The 19,333-nt window shown below is 36.3% G+C and overlaps 1 protein-coding gene across 1 annotated transcript; it reads left to right on the top strand.

Moving 5' to 3' along the window:
* Positions 1-14,756: 14,756 nt before the first annotated feature.
* Positions 14,757-18,831, top strand: LOC127871310 (damage-control phosphatase ARMT1-like). Its single transcript, XM_052414090.1, is given in 3 exon segments — positions 14,757-14,873; positions 17,431-17,573; positions 18,228-18,831. Coding segments are annotated over 3 exon segments (753 nt in total). The 5' UTR covers positions 14,757-14,867.
* The last annotated feature ends 502 nt before the right edge of the window (positions 18,832-19,333 follow it).

Below are 19,333 nucleotides of genomic sequence, written 5' to 3'. Positions count from 1 at the left end.
AAGGTGTGTTTAATTGTAAGCATACAGGTAATATATCAGGTGTCACACAAATATTATAAGATTCTTCTGTAGAAACTTCTTCAAACTACTAATTTATCCCATAAGTGTTCCAAATTTTCACTTTCTAATAATATTCACTAGATATTTATACACATGTTGCACTATAAATTACTATTTTTGTTTCACTATAAAAATGTATTTTATTTCATTTTGTGGGGTGCAAACTTATCCACACATTCCCTCCAACATGTACAGTTACAAGACAAGTCACATTTTTAGTTCAATCTAAATGACACTTGCTGATCTTCACACATGGTGACAATCTTTATAAGCATAATATTTTTTGCTCATGGTGAACTTTTGTGATTACCTTTTGTCAATTGTCTGTCTTCCGTTGTGCGTCATCAATATTTGCCTTGTTAACACTGTTGTTGTTCATTCTTCATAAAACTTGGCTAGAACATTTGTTCTATTGATATCTTGGGCTGCAAAGAACATGTCATTTCTTTTTATCCGCAGGTGAGCAACTTTGGACCTTTCAAGCCCTCTTGTTTCCTATTTTTTATACCTCAGCAATGACACAGGTATTTGCGATATGTATTTACAAATGTGAATGCATATTCATATATTTAACAGATGAGATTGTACGATTGAGGTACATTTGAAAAAAGATTTCGCATCAACTTTAAGTTTATGTGAACGTAGCATAACATAAACAAGTAATGTCCATTTGCAGTTGGAGTAAAAATTACTGTTTCATAGTTTCATCTACAGTCTCCGTGAAACTCAGTAATCAATTACTGGACAAGATATTAGGTATATTAAAATGATTATATACCTGACCAAATTTAAAAGGTCAAAAGCAAGTACAAATGTAGCCAGATATTTTTTTCTGAAGCTGCCATATTTTTTTGTCCAAGGGCCACCGGACTATTGTGGGTATTGTATATACGTACTTTGCCTTGAAATTTCCCCCATAATTGAAGCTTAACACTATTTCAGAAAGTAGTGTTTTTACATTTGCAAGCATTTGATAAACTTTTTCAAATAAAACAATACATTGAAAAAAGCAAATAGCTGCTGTCTTTCAGATTTATAATAAATTTAATAATCTTAAAACATGTCAATAGGGTTACCTATACTCGATTTCTGATGATTACTGTTTCAATAGGCATGGCATTGAAACGCGAGGCCGACTGGCTGAGGCCGCCACCGAGCGCTCTGTGCACGACCTCACAATTACGATGTCCCTTCTGAAGTCATTTGGAAAGCCAATGACATATTCAATACATTACAATAAATAAGTTTCCTCAGGCTGCCTGCCTTTTAATTAAAAACTAAAAATAATAGAGTCGCCACGAATATGTACAATGCGAAAAACAGGGGACCGTTGCCTTTAATGAAGCTTCAGTGTTCAATATCTGCACACTTCCATGAACCTCTAGCTCTTCGTTATTCCAAGGCCTTAGGTGAAGCTTCCGCCACTAGATGAAGCTTCCGCAACTGCCTAAAAATTGTACGACATCCGTAGACTCCAACCATCTGAAGAACCTCTTCACATGCAACAGGAACTCTGCAGCCCGGGCAAGTCAAGTTGAAGTCAACGTAATTACCCAATTACTCCAGATAACTGTTCTTCAGAGTACCGTCCATTTTCTTCAGATGTTTTAGCGCTAGCATCCGCAGGAGAAGTGACGAATTTGCCAATTTGCGAGCTTTTATATACTGACAAACAGAGCGCCACCTAGCCAAGAGAAAGGCACGATCTGGAAACAAACGACATTACCGAATGCCTTCCGTTTCTACGGAGATTACCGATAATAAATTTCTCATTCACTGCCATAGAAACGAGCCGAATATATATGCAGGATTTTACTAGACACATTCCTAAAATATCAAATGTTTTAACAATGCTTTATAAATCATTTTTAAAAAGGGCATTAATTTACTTTTCAAATTACACGTTAAATTTCATATTGAATAAATGGCAAATGTAAATATAAGGGAGGCAATTATAATGGTTCAGTGAAAAAACATAAAGATCTTATTCGACCCCGACACCTTTCGTCATATTACCCACGCCTCCGATTTGACATGAGTCCCCTCATGATTCAAATATAAAAACTTATAAAATCAAACAGTATAACTCAACCTAAACTGTACACAATTCAACTTAAAAAAACACTTACGAACATAATACATTAACGAATCTCTTCCTGAGCATTGATACTGTCTATTTGAAGCTATTCTGGCTTCGTTGAAGTCGACATCTTTTGAACTTCTTTCCTTCGCCGGTAATCAGGGCATTTCCTTTTCCGGATCTTCGGTGAACCGCACAGATAGCATCGTCGATGTTTTTCAGTTTCACCCTTCTTCATAAGCTCATTCAATCTTCGCTCAAGACTTTCCACAACAATATCTTCGCCATCTACTTTGGCGAGGAACAGCAAAATGATGATTCGTGGATCCGTCATACGTGGCTGCCTTCACAACACTTGAATGTTCCAACGCTTTAATACCTCCTGTTCCCTCTCCAACGCCAACGTGTCACATCTTGCTGCGAGGGCTTTATTATATTTCCGCCTCATCGCTTTCAATTATTCGAAAACAATTGCTTCTTTACATTAAGCCATTTTGAAGCCTGGGCTTACAGGTTGGTACTGTCAAAAGGTTTATATGACTTATTCCACTGCTGTCCCCAAATTATGTAGCGCGAGGCCGACTTCCCGAGGCTTCCATCGAACGCTATGTGCGCACCCTCACAATCACGATGTACCTTCTGAAGCCCTCGGAAGTCGAATGTCATATTAACTGCAATATAATACATATTTTTCTTCAGGCTGTCTGCCTTATGATTTGTAACTAAAATTAATCGAGTCGCCACGAATATTTTTAATGCGATAAAAACAGGGGACCGTTGCCTTCAGCATCGCTTATTAGTAAATATCTTCACGCATCAATGAAGGCCTAAAAACTAAGGGAGGTAATTATTATGTAATAGTAAAGAAACGCAAAGCAACTAATTCGACCCCGACGCCTTTCGTCATTATTCACAGACTTTTGATTGGGTGGAATAACAATTTCTAGTATCGCAAGGCAACAACAATTACTCGATGGAACAAAGAATTGAGTAGAATTATTCTCACGGTGATATTTATGATAAAAGTTTCAATATAATACCGCCGACTTGCATTAACAGTGTTAACATAATTAATTTACTTTGTATTTAATAATCAAATTATCTAACACTAAATAAACAAACTCATTAGTTTAACACATTGCTTACGTTCCCTATTGACACCACGGTACCGACGAAACAGGCATCTCGCAATGCAATATATTTAAAACCTAATGTATTTTATAATGTAACTCGTCAGAAAATATATTGCGAAACTAGTAGAATTATTTTCCCATACATGCAGACTCAAAATATCCACGATCAACGTTTAGTTGTAGAGGCAAAAGACGTGTTTTATTTATTATATTAATTTGTAAGTCTTCAAGGCAAGCTTTAACTCGCTTCGTACTAATGTGTTTGTATTACTTATAAGTAAATCTTAAATATGTGATGACGATAACTGTCTTAAGACATGAATTCTAATAAATTGCCTATAATGTTTCCGAACTCCTAATACTAATATGATCATGGTCTAATTTAAAGTATTGTCTGTGGTCCAATTGAGAAATGCTGCCTGGTAATACCATCAATAGTAGGAGTTATCATACGTGCTGTGTTTTTTAATGGTCATGTAATGTGATAGTGATGGGCCAAACCATTGAAGCATTCTTCCTTGTTAAATCGTTAATAGGTAAAATGCAACGAAACCGGTACACTATCAAGTAAGAGAATTTTACATATCTTAACTTTGATATCATGTTATAACTCACATAGTAGTTTGAAGCAAACAGAAAAAAAAATATATTTCAAAATAATTCTTATAAAATGCCATTTAACTAACGAGCATACGTACATAGAATTGTTTGCATATTCATAGAAACACGATTCCCCACCAAGTACAGGCTCTACAAGTCCCTCATAGTCTCCATCCTACTCTACGGCTGCAAGACCTGGACAATTCCCAGAGCGCAGGAAACAGTCATTTGAACATAAATGTCTCCGAAAATTGCTCCGCATTTTCTACACGGAGAAAAGGCCAACGAGTACGTCCGGAACATAACTGCAACACTTGTTGGTCCACAACCGCTCCTACTGGCGACCGTCAAACGTCAAAAGCTGGCATGGTTTTGACACGTCACCAGTAGCGACTCCCTGTGCAAGACTGTTCTCCAGGGCACGCTAGAGGTAAGTAGACGTCGAGGCCGTCAGAGAAAAAACAACTGGGTGGACAATTTAAATGAGTAGACATCCCTTCCCATGGATGAATTACTCTCAGCAGAACACAACAGACCTGACTGGAGGAGGATAAATGTATCGTCGTCCCTCATTTCCCCCCAACGGCTAAACCGGTCAAGGGATTGATGATGATGATGCGATACACGAGAGATTGTGTAAATGTGCAAAGACGTATAATAAAGTCATAAAATGCCTCAGTCGCAAATAATCCGGTTGCCGACCGATGTGTACGATCTCCAGGCATCGGAAGACTGGACACTTGGGAGCCGTCCGCCATCCGATAAGAGAGGCTGATGATCGATCGGCAATCGGACAGTTTTCACCTTTCGCTTCTTGGTCACAGGCAACTCGTACCTAGCAATAGCCAGACACCGCCTCAACATTAAAGTTGCTGCTTAGGTAGCGGTGGAGGAGTTCGAAGAACCACAACGACGTCAAAGACGATGTTTTGTCAAGCCTTGTATTCAGAGACGATCCATCTACGGACAATACGAGACCTTTTGCATTAACTGCGTCTCTAAAACGCTGCCGATTTCGAGCATTATTTGCGTCTCAAGCCAGAGCTATTTCAAGAATTATGTACACGAGTCCGGCCTCGCATTCAAAATAGTCAAGAGTGAGTTGAAGTTGTATGAAACATTTTCTCTTAAAATATTGCTTTATTCAGGAAGATTGTTCATATAATATACAATACAGTTATATAAATAGTATGTAAATAAAGCGTTAGTATGTGAGATCACATTAAATAATGATATATGTGTAGTTAACAATATCATCGATTCAGAGTTACTACATGTATAACATATACTATACAACATGACGTACAACTCATGACAACATATTAAGACATATAATCGTATTTAAATAAAATGTTTAATATGTGAGGAATTAATCATATTTGTGTATGACACACTTATTGATGTACTTACATACTTATAACCTAGTCATAGAAGAGACCGAAAGATCCCGAATGTCGTTCGAATTAAAATTCGAAGTGCATTCCGGCTAATACGAAATGCATTCGTAATATTTCTAAGCATTTCGCGTGCATTCGTTTCAATTGTGTGTTGTTTTTGTTCAATGATCTGTTATTTTTGTCGAAATAAGTAAATCTATCTAAGCACTACCGAATTAGGTTTGTTTGTGTACAAATACCGCGCCAAGTACCTAAACTGAAAAATGTGAATGCCGTGAGAATGCGGAATCACAAAGCGTGGATTTTAAGAGTGACTTTGACCATAACATTTTAGAGATATGATTTCAAACACCTCATACATTTTTGTGTTTTAGTAGACGGCCTCCTCTGAGCATTGGCATAAAACTGGCTATCACCTTGCGCTCGAGTGGCCCACAACACGATATCCATGTTTGTGCCTTCTGTGTATCGTGTAATCGTGGGAGAGTTCAAGGACGAAGTCGTCAGAACACCGTCAGCCACTGAAGAATGGCGTGAAGTGGAAGCGATGTTCAGAGAACGGTGGAACTATCCACACTGTTGTGGAGCATATTTCGGAGAATGCAAAGCATTACTAAATCATTGTCTAAAATAACACATGTAAACAAACTTGACATTTAGTTACCGGTCATGCATCAGTATTCAGGATTTGACAAACAATTGGTGTACGAAGTTGTTACACTTTGCAATGCTGCAAGAGGCAATTGTATGCCACCATTTTAGCGAAAGTGTCACAAAACATGGTTTACTTACCATCGTATCCTATTTGATCACCAAATTCGTTGAGGATTGCATTTTTGTTCACCCTGTCTTTGAAATCCTAGTAGGTCAGGTCATAAAATTGTGTGTTTCTTTTTTCAAAGAACTTGGCAATATTGCTTCAGCTTGCTTACATATCTCCGGCTGCGCTAGCTCTTTTTTCCCCTGGTCATGCTGTCCATCATTGGGCTGATCCAGCTGATCTACTGCTTGAGGAGGTTGCAGATGCCATACTGCGACCTTTCTCTTTGGCATCTTGACTTCAAAATGGAAGCTGGAGGTATTTGGCGTGGAATCTACCCACGTGCTCTGTCCACGTGCATTAACCGGAATCCTTCGGTCTCACGACGTGCTCCGTCCGGCGTCCGCCAGTCATCGTGCGGAGGCCCTCCGGCAATCAGACGGTCGCCGGCCGATGTATATGTCCCTTGGAAATACCTTGATTTTTGCCGATACACGTACACTAAATCCGATGTTTGGCGATCGCCGGCCGATAATCGTGCTTTGATCGTCCGATCTTTTTTCGATCTCAACTCGATTCATTCCCGGGCCCGACGTCTGATTAAATTTTAAGTGAGACTTAAAATTAATCCGGACGCCGCCTGGTGCTAACAAATGACCCGGTATTCGTGCGATCATTGTCCGGGCGCCAGCCCGATGAGCGGAAATGCGTCGTCCGCTAATCGGACGGTGATCGGTCTCTATTTGGAACTGAGGTATTATGAAAAAAAATCAAATATCATCATAATTATTTAATTATTAGTCACTTACGTGTACATGCAATATCCAACATTACATGAGTGTCAGAAATAATTGATATGCACATTGAACTAAATTCCCGATACACACGAAAACAATGTTCTGTCTTAAATGATGTGTTGCTATTTTGTGCATATGCCTATACACTATTTGATGACCTATGCAACAGTAAATGAAACAAATTTAAATGAGATCATACGGCTATATTTTACTACGCAATAGATCAATTTAACGAAAACAAATCCAGTTTATCTGGATTTTTTGTGTTATGGAATATGTTTGACATATTGAATAAGTTTAAAAACAAGTAAATAACATTTCACAAAGAAAGCAACCAGGAAACCCCAATGACAGTTCAATGTTTTAATTACAGATCCAATAAGAGATTGTTTTACTGGAATCTAACCTGTCGTCCCTCATCAATAACCGGCTTGTTTAACTACGGTTTATTACGGAATCCGGATAGAGACATCTATAATCTCGCACTTCTTTCATTAATGGTGACACTAGACACACGAAGCGATACTTGATATTTTTCTTGACAGACGCGGCGACGCACGATGTTTTTGTTGACAGTCGCGGCGACGCACGATATTTTTATTGACAGTCGCGGCGACGCACGATGTAATTAACACGATATATCGCCCTTGTGTAGGTAGCCCAAAAGGCGATTTATAGTGTTAAATATATCGTGCGATATTTTTCTTGACAGTCGCGGCGACGCACGTTATTTTTCTTGACAGTCGCGGCGACGAACGATATATGTAACACGATATATCGCCTTTTGGGCTACCTACACAAGGGCCATATATCGTGTTCAATATATCGTGCGTCGCCGCGACTGTCAAGAAAAATATCGTGCGTCGCCGCGACTGTCAATAAAAATATCGTGCGTCGCCGCGACTGTTAAGAAAAATATCAAGTAACGGTTCGTGTGTCTAGTGTCGCCCTTGATGAATTTAATTCAATTCTTTATTTCGTACATATGGCCTCCGGCCAATATTCAACATATAAACATCATAATATACAATGGTTAGTCAAGGATAGAACATATTCGAAATAAGGAGAGCTTATAAAAAGACAATGCATTCTCAATGAATAAACATAGAGTAAATATGGAGTTATCACACCGCATGTCTATAATGTGAGTCGTCCGATATGGAATGTCCATATTGTGCATGTATAATATGACAGGATATATAGTTCCAATAAATCCAAAAGCACCAAGTCTACACAGTTTCTCATTACTAGAAGCACATAATAAGCCAACAATGCAAAGTATATATAAGCAATGATGATGAGTTACTCTGTACCCTTAATGAATTCATCTCGTTGCATGAAAGCATAGTATATATACATAGCTAAGTTACGGATTGTTTCCAATATCTGTAGAGTAAATTTATAAAATTGAAGTAGTGTTTGTTTTGTATATAAAATGAGGAATATATTTTTGACGAATACTTTCATACAAGGGACAAATCAGAACAAAGTGGAATTCGTCTTCAACGACGATTTCACAGAAAACACATGTTCTCTCTTCTCTACCAATATTATAATGTCTACCTTTCTCTACCAGTAGGCTATGAAACGATCTTCTAAACATGGCTAGAGCTTTTCTAAACTAAGTAACGTCTACAACATCAATGTATAATTCCCTAGAAAATACTTGTTTGAAGTCCATATAATAGGTTAGTTTGGCGTTGTTAGCAACATTGCCCCTCCAAGTGTGAGTATACTGGTCTTTTAATCTATTTTAAAACATACACAAAAAAGTGTTTATTGTTTAAAACACCTTGATTTTCCCAGACATAGCCAAAGCCGCTTGAGTATAAGACATGTTTAATGTCTGTAACCCAGTTGCATTGGCCGATAGAATCATAATATCTTAGCATATTGTAACACATCCTAACATATCTTGAATCAGGCAATGAAAGTATTCTTAGCCAATAACCTATGCACCGTTTCGCAGTATAAATGTGCATTGGAAAACGACCAAGGTCCCCTAGAACCGCATCGTTACATGCTCCTTGACCTACATTAAGGAATCTTGTACATGCATACATTTGTACATTTTCAACACATTGCCTTGGTTTCAAACCCCATAGTTCTGAACCATACATTAAAATAGAACATATGTTTGCATCAAAAACTTTGAAAAATGTCTTTGCAGGTAGGTATGGCAATTCACCAAAAGAATTAAATAAATGAGCCAAAACTCTTTGAGCTTTAACACACATATTTTCTGCCATTTTATATAGCGAGAGTCGATTTGTGAAAAATACACCGACATAACAGAATCCATAGATAACTTCTAGATTGTTGCCATTATAAAACCACTATTCCCTTCTTGAAAGCGGACCACCCTTTTTAAAAACTATAACTTTTGTCTTTTCTGTGTTAACAGCTAATTTATTGTTTTGGCAAAAAGTGTGTAGCACATTCAGTTGCTTCTGTAAACCTGCTACTGTATCTGAGATACAAGCGATATCATCAGCAAACATCAACATACATATTTCTATAATTTCTGGAAATCACTGGATTCCTGGGGCTTAAACTATAACCTTGTCTTAGTCCAATCGGGCATTCGAAAGACTCTGTATACGTGGACTGTGATCGAACGACTGCCTTGACAGAAGAATATATAGCTTGTATAGCCTTTAATAAGTTACCTCGTATATTGTTCTTTCTTAAGACTTCAATTAATATACCCCTATTTACTGAGTCAAATGCCTTTTTGAAGTCAATAAAAGCCACGTATACTGGTCTGCGTTTTCTACTTAAATATTTAGTCACAATGGATTATTAAACAAAAGCACTATCTGTTGTCGAATATCCAGCACGAAAGCCAGACTGTGCTTCAGATAGTTTAGACAAAGCATTGGAATAAAATGTAAGCCTTTTTGTCAGTATTGAGATATATATCTTGCTGAAAATGTCTAGCAGAGCAATACCCCTATAATAATCTGGTGAATTCATGTTGTTTTTTTTATGAATTGGAATTAGTAGTCGATTTTGACCAAGCCTCGGGAAACTCATTGTGTGTAAACAAGCGATTGAATAACTTGCGTAGGTATGGTAAAAGTGCTGGCATCGCATATTTAAAATGCTGTGGAGTAAGATCACCAGCTGCAGCTTTCTTACAGTTTATGCTTTTAACACTTTCGGTGATTTCCTCGTCTGTTATGGGGGAATTTAATATCATTTCATGAATGGAATCTATTTCATCTGTTTGATCATGATTTGGTCAATGGTTTCTGTATTTTGTTCTTCGCTATTTTCATTGGCAAACAACTGCTGAAAATGGTCATACCATTGGTTAGGTGTTAAATTTGGGTTTACTTGTGTTTAGTACTTGTTAGAGTTTTAATTTGAGACCAGAACGACTTTGTGTTATTTACTGAGCCGTCTAGTCTTCCAATACATTCTTTTTCATATACACGTTTTTAATTTTTACATGTTAATTTGAAGTGTTTTTTGTCTGCGATATATTTATTCAAGTCCTCTACCTTTTTGCTAGCCCGAAAGTTTTTCAAGCTTAGGCTGGCTTTACTTTTCGCCACTGTACAGTCTTTATCATACCAAGTTTTATCAATGTTACGTTAATGTCTACGTTTTGTACGTTTTAAAAACTCTGAGCAAGATAGAAGAACATTTTCAAAAGCTTTTAAAACATCATTCACATTTACATGTGTGTCATCAATCAAGCTATTAAGCGCTTCAAACGACCCTGCTATAACTCTGTCAGATACACTTTCGCCATAGCTTTCACCAGTGTTCCATTTATAATACGTATATGTGTCATCAGCAGAGGATTCTGTGTGTTTATGGTCTATAGTACTATTCATTACCATTGAAATTGGCATGTGACAACTTTCAGGTATAGACAAAATATCAAAATCGGTTACACGCTTCATCAAAGTCGCTGAAACTATAAAATAGTCTATAGTACTGCAGCCATTTTGATTAATAAACGTAAAGTCTCCAACCCGTGCATCCTTCCCACTTCTGCCATTTACAATCAGACAAGCATACATTCTACAGCAAGCCAAAAGATCCTTCCCAAACCAATTGATTACGTTGTTACGCGAATTTCGTGGTTTTGAAATTTCATTCCCAACAATATCTGTAAACTCACTTCGCTCTAAAACATTAACAAAGTCAAATTTTTCAAAGTCAATTTCGTGCCCAGTACGTGCATTTAAGTCACCATCAGTATTAAACCAAACCTTAACAAATCGTTGTTTATAGGCGTTTCTTCTAACAATCGCCATGCTGATTGATTTATATTATGATACACGGGCGACTCTTGCGGAGGAAAATATAATGCACAAAACACGCAATCATTTTCAAGACCTAACAAGTTCTTATCAAGAATAAAAATTAAAATTCAAAAGTTTCACAAACTCTTCTCGCCAGTGGGCTTAATGTACGCCGTACAAAAACAGATACACCTCCCATTGGGCGGCCACCTATGAAAGAAGTGCGAGATTATAGATGGAACTATCTGGATTCCGTAGTTATGATTAAAGCTAATGCAAATCAAACTTAGAGTGTACTTGCATCGCAACCAATATTGTTCTCGATAAATGGGGTATTAACATGGCTGGTTTAACAAATTTCTTTCCTCTAAATAAAGGAATTGCTTTACATTGAAATATGAGTGGTTTAATGTTGTTGTTTTTTAATTTGTTAAGATTATACTGGTAAATGTGCTGTTTATTTAAATGCAGTTACGTTTCATGTATTACACAAGTTGGCGATTACTTTTGTTAAATGCATTAGCTTATTTTCTACCATTATTTATTCAAACTTGTTATTTGACCAAGTAATGTTAAATAAGTAATGCATACAATTTAAAAAGGCAATTTTTTTTCCAAACACACAAGTATAAAAAAGAGAAATACCGAATTAGCAATATGTATGTGAATTCAAAGTATAAGGCGATGCATCATTCACTCATCTCATTTTCCTCACCGTTTGCACTGGAAAATATGATTACATATCGGAACACGATCAAAAGCTATAAGACTCGATTTATTGAGTTTTATTTTTAATTTAGTATGACACTCAATAACTGATTTATGAATGTGTAGTCTTTAATCTGTTCTTATCTGTCGTTTATAAAGTAAACACAATGCCGTCAGATACGCAAAACCAACGTTTGTGCGTTTGAATAATGCGCTTACATGAAAGTCGTTTTATAGAATGTCATGATGCAATAATTTGCGTAAAGCAAATATCAGGAAGTAATATGGTAACCGATAATGAATAAAATATGTAAGGGCCGTCCAAAAGATTTTGGCATGTATTGAAGAATGTCATTAAATGCTTTACATTGATAAATTGAAACATTTGACATAAAAATCGCCAGTAAAAAAACACACACACACTAGGATCCATTTTTTTAAAATAGGAAAAAAGTAACCCTCAACAGGGCTCGAACCATTGACTCCTGGAGTCCTGGAGTAATAAGTATCCCACCTAGACCACTCGACCATCAATGCTCATGCTTAAAGCGGATGTATTTTTTTTACCTATATAAGCAATCCTCGTAGTTACCCAAAATATAACTACAACAACAGAATTTTCCAAATTATTCAATCGTTTCGCGTCGCACGACGCTTTATAATTTTCAGGTTTTCAAATCGTCAAAAGATGCATATAATGGATATTTAAGAGCATGGTAAATGGTCAGTAATACTATTTCCTCAAAAATATCATAACAAAAACGAAAATTTGCGAATCTGAAAAAACTTTTTTTTAATTTTGTCAATTTACCAATCTGTTGGACGGCCCCTTTAAGTCTATTGTTGGGGGTCAAAAAAGTCATTTAACTAAAACAATACCAGTTTATAAATGAATTAATTATAGGGTTGTTTTTAATTAAGTCACAATTCCACAATACATGAATAACACATTAAATGAATTATTGCTCGCATGATATAAAGCATTCAGCTATAACAGCAAAACCGTGCATAGTAAGTAGTTACTGCGTTAGCGTTTTGATCCGAATGACCATGGTTCGATTTCCGATATAGCATATTATTTATCATTTATTCTAAATATTGTTTCTAACTTTAGGTTTATGTTTTTTAGGATCCGTATAGTTAAGGGATTGAATTTAAAAATATGATATAAACAATTCCCTTTCAATGTGATGTTTTTACATCGCTTTTTTAAAGTAAAAAGTTCGGACCGAGTAATCAAGGGCCCTAGACATTTATTTTGTTCAAGAAAAAAAATCAACAAGCCGATGGTGTACTTTTAGTAGTGGAACTTAATTTGTAATTTATTATTTAAGCTCCTGTACATATAATAAAACAAATGTACCGAATACGTTCTTCCCTTCATCCTTTTTATATGGAATGGCGAAATGCTGAGTTGTGGTCACACTCATAATGCTTTTTCGTAAAATATACGAGCACACAATTTCATTTATTGAGATTTATTTGAAAACCTTGATTGTTTACCAAGAACAATTTTCGGTTTACCGAAAGACAAATCAGGGAACTGGGCAAGGCTGCTTATGAATTAAACAACAGGCCTGACAAACTGGATCGAGAAAAAAATGACAGCGAGTCTAAGGGTTTCGGTAGCTTATTGCTGGCGGCTTTATGTGTTGTGGTAGCCCCGTTTACCCGTAAGTAAGCTTCGGTCACTCCGTGATCGTTCTTTTATTTATTTTTTAATAATTGTGAAAAACACTCGACGCACATAAAAGGCCATAGATTAATAATTTAGATGTTTTGGCCTACATACATTAAACGAGTATAAACATGATAGTTTACTTTGCTTCTCTGACCAAATGTGTTTCTGTCTAATAATGTCTGTATAATACCATTTGAAGGCTTATCGGATCCAAACTCAATTTGAACTAAACTTAATACAAAGGTGTATCATCATATTTAAATCATAAAGGGCTTCAAAAGATCAAACAAATCTAATATTAAAAAATGACTCTTGGGAAATAATTAGAGATGTTTATAATTTGATGATTTATTTTTGTAAGTGTTTGGTGAAGTCTTGTACAACCCTTTGGTATGATTCCCTAAATCGTGGGATATATATAAAGCAATAATGAAACTCTAGAAACATTATCAAGAGATAACTTTTTGCCCGCTAGTCTTTGATTTAAGGCGAATGACCAATCGCCTATTAAAATACAATCTTCTTCTTTTCCATACTCTTGCACGTCGACGTTGGCTCTAAAATTGATTCGACAACAAACGCCATCCGTCTCTATCTTGGGCTGACAATGTTAGGAATTGCGGACCCGTATCATATCTTGCTATTTTATTTAGTATACTGGTAGTTAACTAGGTTAAATATTGAAGATTTATAGAATAGTTAAAGATCATAGTTAAAACATTTTGTTTTGTGATGATTTGTCCATTTCATTAGTTATTTACACAAACTTTTGTCATTTTTTATTACTGACTTGTATAAACAAATTAATAAATACATGAATGTAAAATAGTGTGCAATTTGTTAATGTGAATGGTTTTTGCTTTTTAAATAAAGTGACTTTTTGCCGATACAACAGTACATTTCTATTACATACAACCTGCCTTCTGTTCACAGTCCATGCATGAAGCAGTATGAGAGAGAATGAGAGAGCTCTGGTCAGCTCCCATGAGGCGATTTACACCCTCTGGGAAAGTGGGTCTTAATGCATGTGTATAAAGAATTGTCCCAGATCAGCCTGTGCAGTCAGCACAGGCTAATCAGGGATGTCACTTTTTGCTCAAACTTGTTGTTTGTTGAAAGGATTTCCTTAAAACAAAAAATTCTATAAAAGCGAGAAGTGTCCATGATATGCCTGTGCAAACTGCACAGGCTAATCTAGGACAACACTCTATGCACATGCTTGATGTTCACAGTTCGTGCTTGACGCAGTATGATGTGTTCAGAGCAGAGAAGGAGGTGGCTCCATCAGGGCCTCAGGAGGCTGTTCACACTCTCGACAAGTCCCTGTTCTCCCTCGTTAAGGAAATTGAGGGCGGCAAATAGTCAAACACCAGGGAACTATTTGATCAATTTATGCAGGTACCCATTTAACCCTTTCCCTCGCGAAAGCAAACTCAGAAGAGTAACTCAGAAGCTGTTCAGGTTTCATTTTTAGGCTTCTCATCAGTAACTTTGGGTCGGAAATAAAGGCTTTGAAATTGAATCTTTTAAGAAAGTTCTTTAATTAAATTTGATTTTCTTAGCGCCTTCAAGCAGGTGAAAATGCATGTCTGAGCTGTACAGGGCTCCGTAACTTAATACTAGGTAACACCAGTCATTGAAATGTTAAGTTTGATAAAGCAGCTTATTCTATTACTGGAGACAAAGAAAATGTTATAAGCCACTCTAAATAAAAAAATAATCTTGGTGCACAATTAACCAATGCAGGGTTTTTAGGCTAAAGGTTGTCCACACTGCCACACATAAGGAAAAATTATAGAAAAATACTGCATTGCTGGATACAACTGCTTATTTAAATGACTGGGTAGCAGTATGTCTATCTGGGAATGGTGATGCTCTTAAAAGGTTATGTTTATGATTGGAAATGCAAATACATGTGTGACATTGTCAAGTAATTATTCGCAGTGTTTCAATTGCTCAGCATTTCCAATCGCACAGTGTTTTTTGCCAAGCATTGACATTGCCTCTGCATTTTAAATGCCCAGAATTTCCAATTCTTAGCATTTCAATTGCCGAACATTTTGTTTCTTAGTATTTCAATTGCTACCCATTTCCACTGTTCAGCACTTTCATTCTAAAGCATGGCCAATGCACAGCAAAACCATTGTATAACATTACCGTTGTATGATTGTAATCCATTATCATCATCAGAATTACAGATTTCTATGATTAACATGGCCTTACATAACGATTATAGAGAATAATTTTTGTTAGCATGGAAATATTGTATCATATAAATGATGATGTGATGGAGAATCTTATCTTTTATTTTAGAGTTTCGTGAATTATAAAACTGAAAAATATTAGACATTTTCAAGGAAACAAAATTATATATTTGTCCATGGTTTTGACATTGGTAGTTAAGAGCATTGACACTGTTACGAACTGCGTGTCATGCTTGATAATGGTTAGGCAAGGCTCTGTTGATGCTAGTAAGTGGTTTTTGTACGCAATGTTTACGTAAAATATTTGTTATGCTTAACAATTATAATGTTTGTTATTTGTTATGCCAATAGTACTGTAATGTTGGTCATTGATGATGTTGATTAATAATAATGTTGTGTAATGATTATTTTTTACAATAGTAATGCTTTGCAATGGTAATGCTTTACAAAGGTTATTTTTCACATCAATAATGTTGGGAAATGGTAATGTTGGCAAATAGTTATGTTGAACAATAATTATTATTGTTGTGCTGGGAAATAGTTATGTGGGTCACAGATAAAGTGGGGAATACATAATGTTTTTGTTGGGCCATTTTGGGCATTTATCATATTGGGCAAAGGTTATGTTGGACAATGGTAATTCTGTACAATAACAATGATGTTCAATGGTAATGTTTGACATTGATAATGTTAGTTACGTATAATGTTTGGTAATGCCCGAAGGGTAATATTTGACGATAGTATAAATAATTCTGTACAAGTGTTGTGCTTTGCAAGTTAATGCTGTAAAATGGTAATGTAAGACAATTATAATGTTAGCCATTGATAATAATTGTGAATGCTTATGTTTGGCAATGGAAAACACTGAAAAGTATTGATACTGTACAAGGGTAATACTGTACAATGGTAATACTGTACAATGGTAATACTGTACAATGGTAATACTGTACAATGGTAATACTGTACAATGGTAATACTGTACAATGGTAATACTGTAAAATGGTAATACTGTACAATGGTAATACTGTACAAGGGTAATACTGTACAATGGTAATACTGTACAAGGGTAATACTGTACAATGGTAATACTGTACAATGGTAATACTGTACAAGGGTAATACTGTACAATGGTAATACTGTACAATGGTAATACTGTACAATGGTAATACTGTACAATGGTAATACTTTTCAAGGTTAATACTGTACAATGGTAATACTTTTCAAGGGTAATACTGTACAATGGTAATACCTTTCAAGGTTAATACTGTACAATGGTTATACTTTTCAAGGTTAATACTGTACAATGGTAATACTTTTCAAGGGTAATACTGTACAATGGTAATACCTTTCAAGGTTAATACTGTACAATGGTTATACTTTTCAATGGTAATACTGTACAATGGTAATACTTTTCAATGGTAATACTGTACAATGGTAATACTTTTCAATGGTAATACTGTACAATGGTAATACTTTTCAATGGTAAAACTGTACAATGGTTATGCTGTATAATGTACATTTATATAGGATGCTGGCCAAACAGATGAGAGTGTCTGCAAAATATTAATCTTTACAATTCATCCATAATGTTTCATTAATATTGCCGAAAGTTGGTTGCAAAAAAAATTGACATCTGTTCCATATTGTTTAAAACATGTTTCTATGCTTAAAAAAGAGTGACAACCTAAACAAACAAAATTATGTTGCTCATTCATGTAATATCAGTTCAAGTCATCTTGGTATTGTCACAGGTGTGTCTGTGGGGCAACAAGTGTGACCTGTCCATATCAGCGGGCATGGAGAACTCTCAGGTCTCATGCCCCCTCGCCCAGGTAGACACACTCAGAGAGTATGTGCTGATCAATGACCTTGACCTCGTATGGAACCAGCTGCAGTAAGTGACTGTTTTGTGCTGCATCTTCTGTATGGTATTTCATTGTGTTGAATGTTTTTGTTAAGCTGTCTATGTTTTGTTTCTGTAAATATAACTTAAGATGATCATGATCGATGAGATGTACCGAAAGTTATGGTTTTTTAAAGGTAGAGAGGCCATGGATGTTCCATTAGTTCATCCCTAGTTTTCCTAGTTTTTGTATATTCTTGCTAAACATTACTTCTGAGTGTTATATATAACGTTTTTATAAAAGATCGCTAACCCAGTCGCTAAGCAGACTTCATATGCACTTCTCCACGGCGAAAAGGGTTTTGGTGGCGTAGGAGATATGGTGTGCCCCTAGCGACCAAGAGGTCATGGATTTGATTCCCGCAGTGGGAGCGTTCTTTAGATCCCACTGTTCCGTAACTTAAGTGTCTTATCTTATGAAGGTCATAAGACAGAATGTATAACAAAATTATCAGTATGATAAATATTTTCCTGTAATTATGGCTACATAAAATATATCAGGAAATGACAAATGACTGACATTTAAAGTTATCACATTTGCATTACTGATCCTTCCTTGAAAAATAATGCACTAAATTAAATGTAAAAATGTTCTACAATATTATAAAGCCAAAGGTCCTATGGCATGAATATAACTGTTTTCAGGAAAACAGGGCCCGTCAGGGTTGACGTTATACTGGACAACGCTGGGTTTGAAATCATTACTGACCTCTGTCTGGCTGAATTCTTGCTCGCGGCTAAGCTGGCTTCTTTCATACATTTCCACTGCAAAGCACTCTCATGGTTTGTATCTGATGTCACAAAGGACGACTTTGACCACACATTGAGCTTTCTTACGTCCAGTAACAGTATAGCAATGGATTTCGTATGCAAACGATAGAAAGAAGATCTGCAAAACGGCAGTTGGAAAATCCATACCCATGACTTCTGGACGTTACCATTCCCTTATTGCGAAATGGAAAAGCGCTCAAATGATTTATACATGGAACTGACGCAATCTGGTTTGCTTATTTTTAAAGGCGATTTGAATTATCGCAAACTGGTTGCGGACCTTAATTGGCCAGCTAGCACCCCATTCGTTACGAGCCTTCAGGGGTTTGGTCCCGGGCCTCTTGTTAGCCTTCGCGCACTGAAAGCGGATGTGGTGACCAGGCTGCGTGAGGGACAGGCTGATGAGATGCAGACGAGAGATTCTCAATGGATGATCAACGGAAACTTGGCTGTGATGTCATTTGCTGACAAACACTAGACGTGCAATCTATTTTACGTGTGATTTTTATGCCCCCGCGATTTAGGAAGAGTTCAGCATTGCACTTGTCCATCAGTCTTTGTGTACATGTATTTACATACGCCCTAAAGCTTGTTTTTCAGTGTTTTAAGGATCGTAATGAAAGGAATTTCGGCTGTTTTGGAAGAATTAAGTTTTTTGTCTTTCTGTCCATTCTTGAATATATATATAGTGGATATGACTGTCTAAACATATCGGGAGGGCGGAAACATCAGTGTCTGTTACTTATTTTTTGCAAACAATAAAATCCCTAAAAAGTCAGGCATAAGATTATGTGACTCCTGTTGTTCAAAATTGTAACCTTGATTTCGAACGTGTCAATGTTTCATAATCCAACGTAAAAATTAACGATTTTGTCCATGTTTGTATGCATTCTTAATAATTTTATGGGACACCGGAAACTGCAGCCTAATAGTGGGGACATAAATGTTATCCTTGTTTTGAGGATAAGGAGAAGGTGCAA

Source organism: Dreissena polymorpha, chromosome 3, assembly GCF_020536995.1.
Source record: "Dreissena polymorpha isolate Duluth1 chromosome 3, UMN_Dpol_1.0, whole genome shotgun sequence".
NCBI classification, from domain to species: Eukaryota; Metazoa; Mollusca; class Bivalvia; order Myida; family Dreissenidae; genus Dreissena; species Dreissena polymorpha.
The sequence above is the reverse complement of the archived record's forward strand: the minus strand, read 5'-3'. Positions and strand labels throughout refer to the sequence as shown.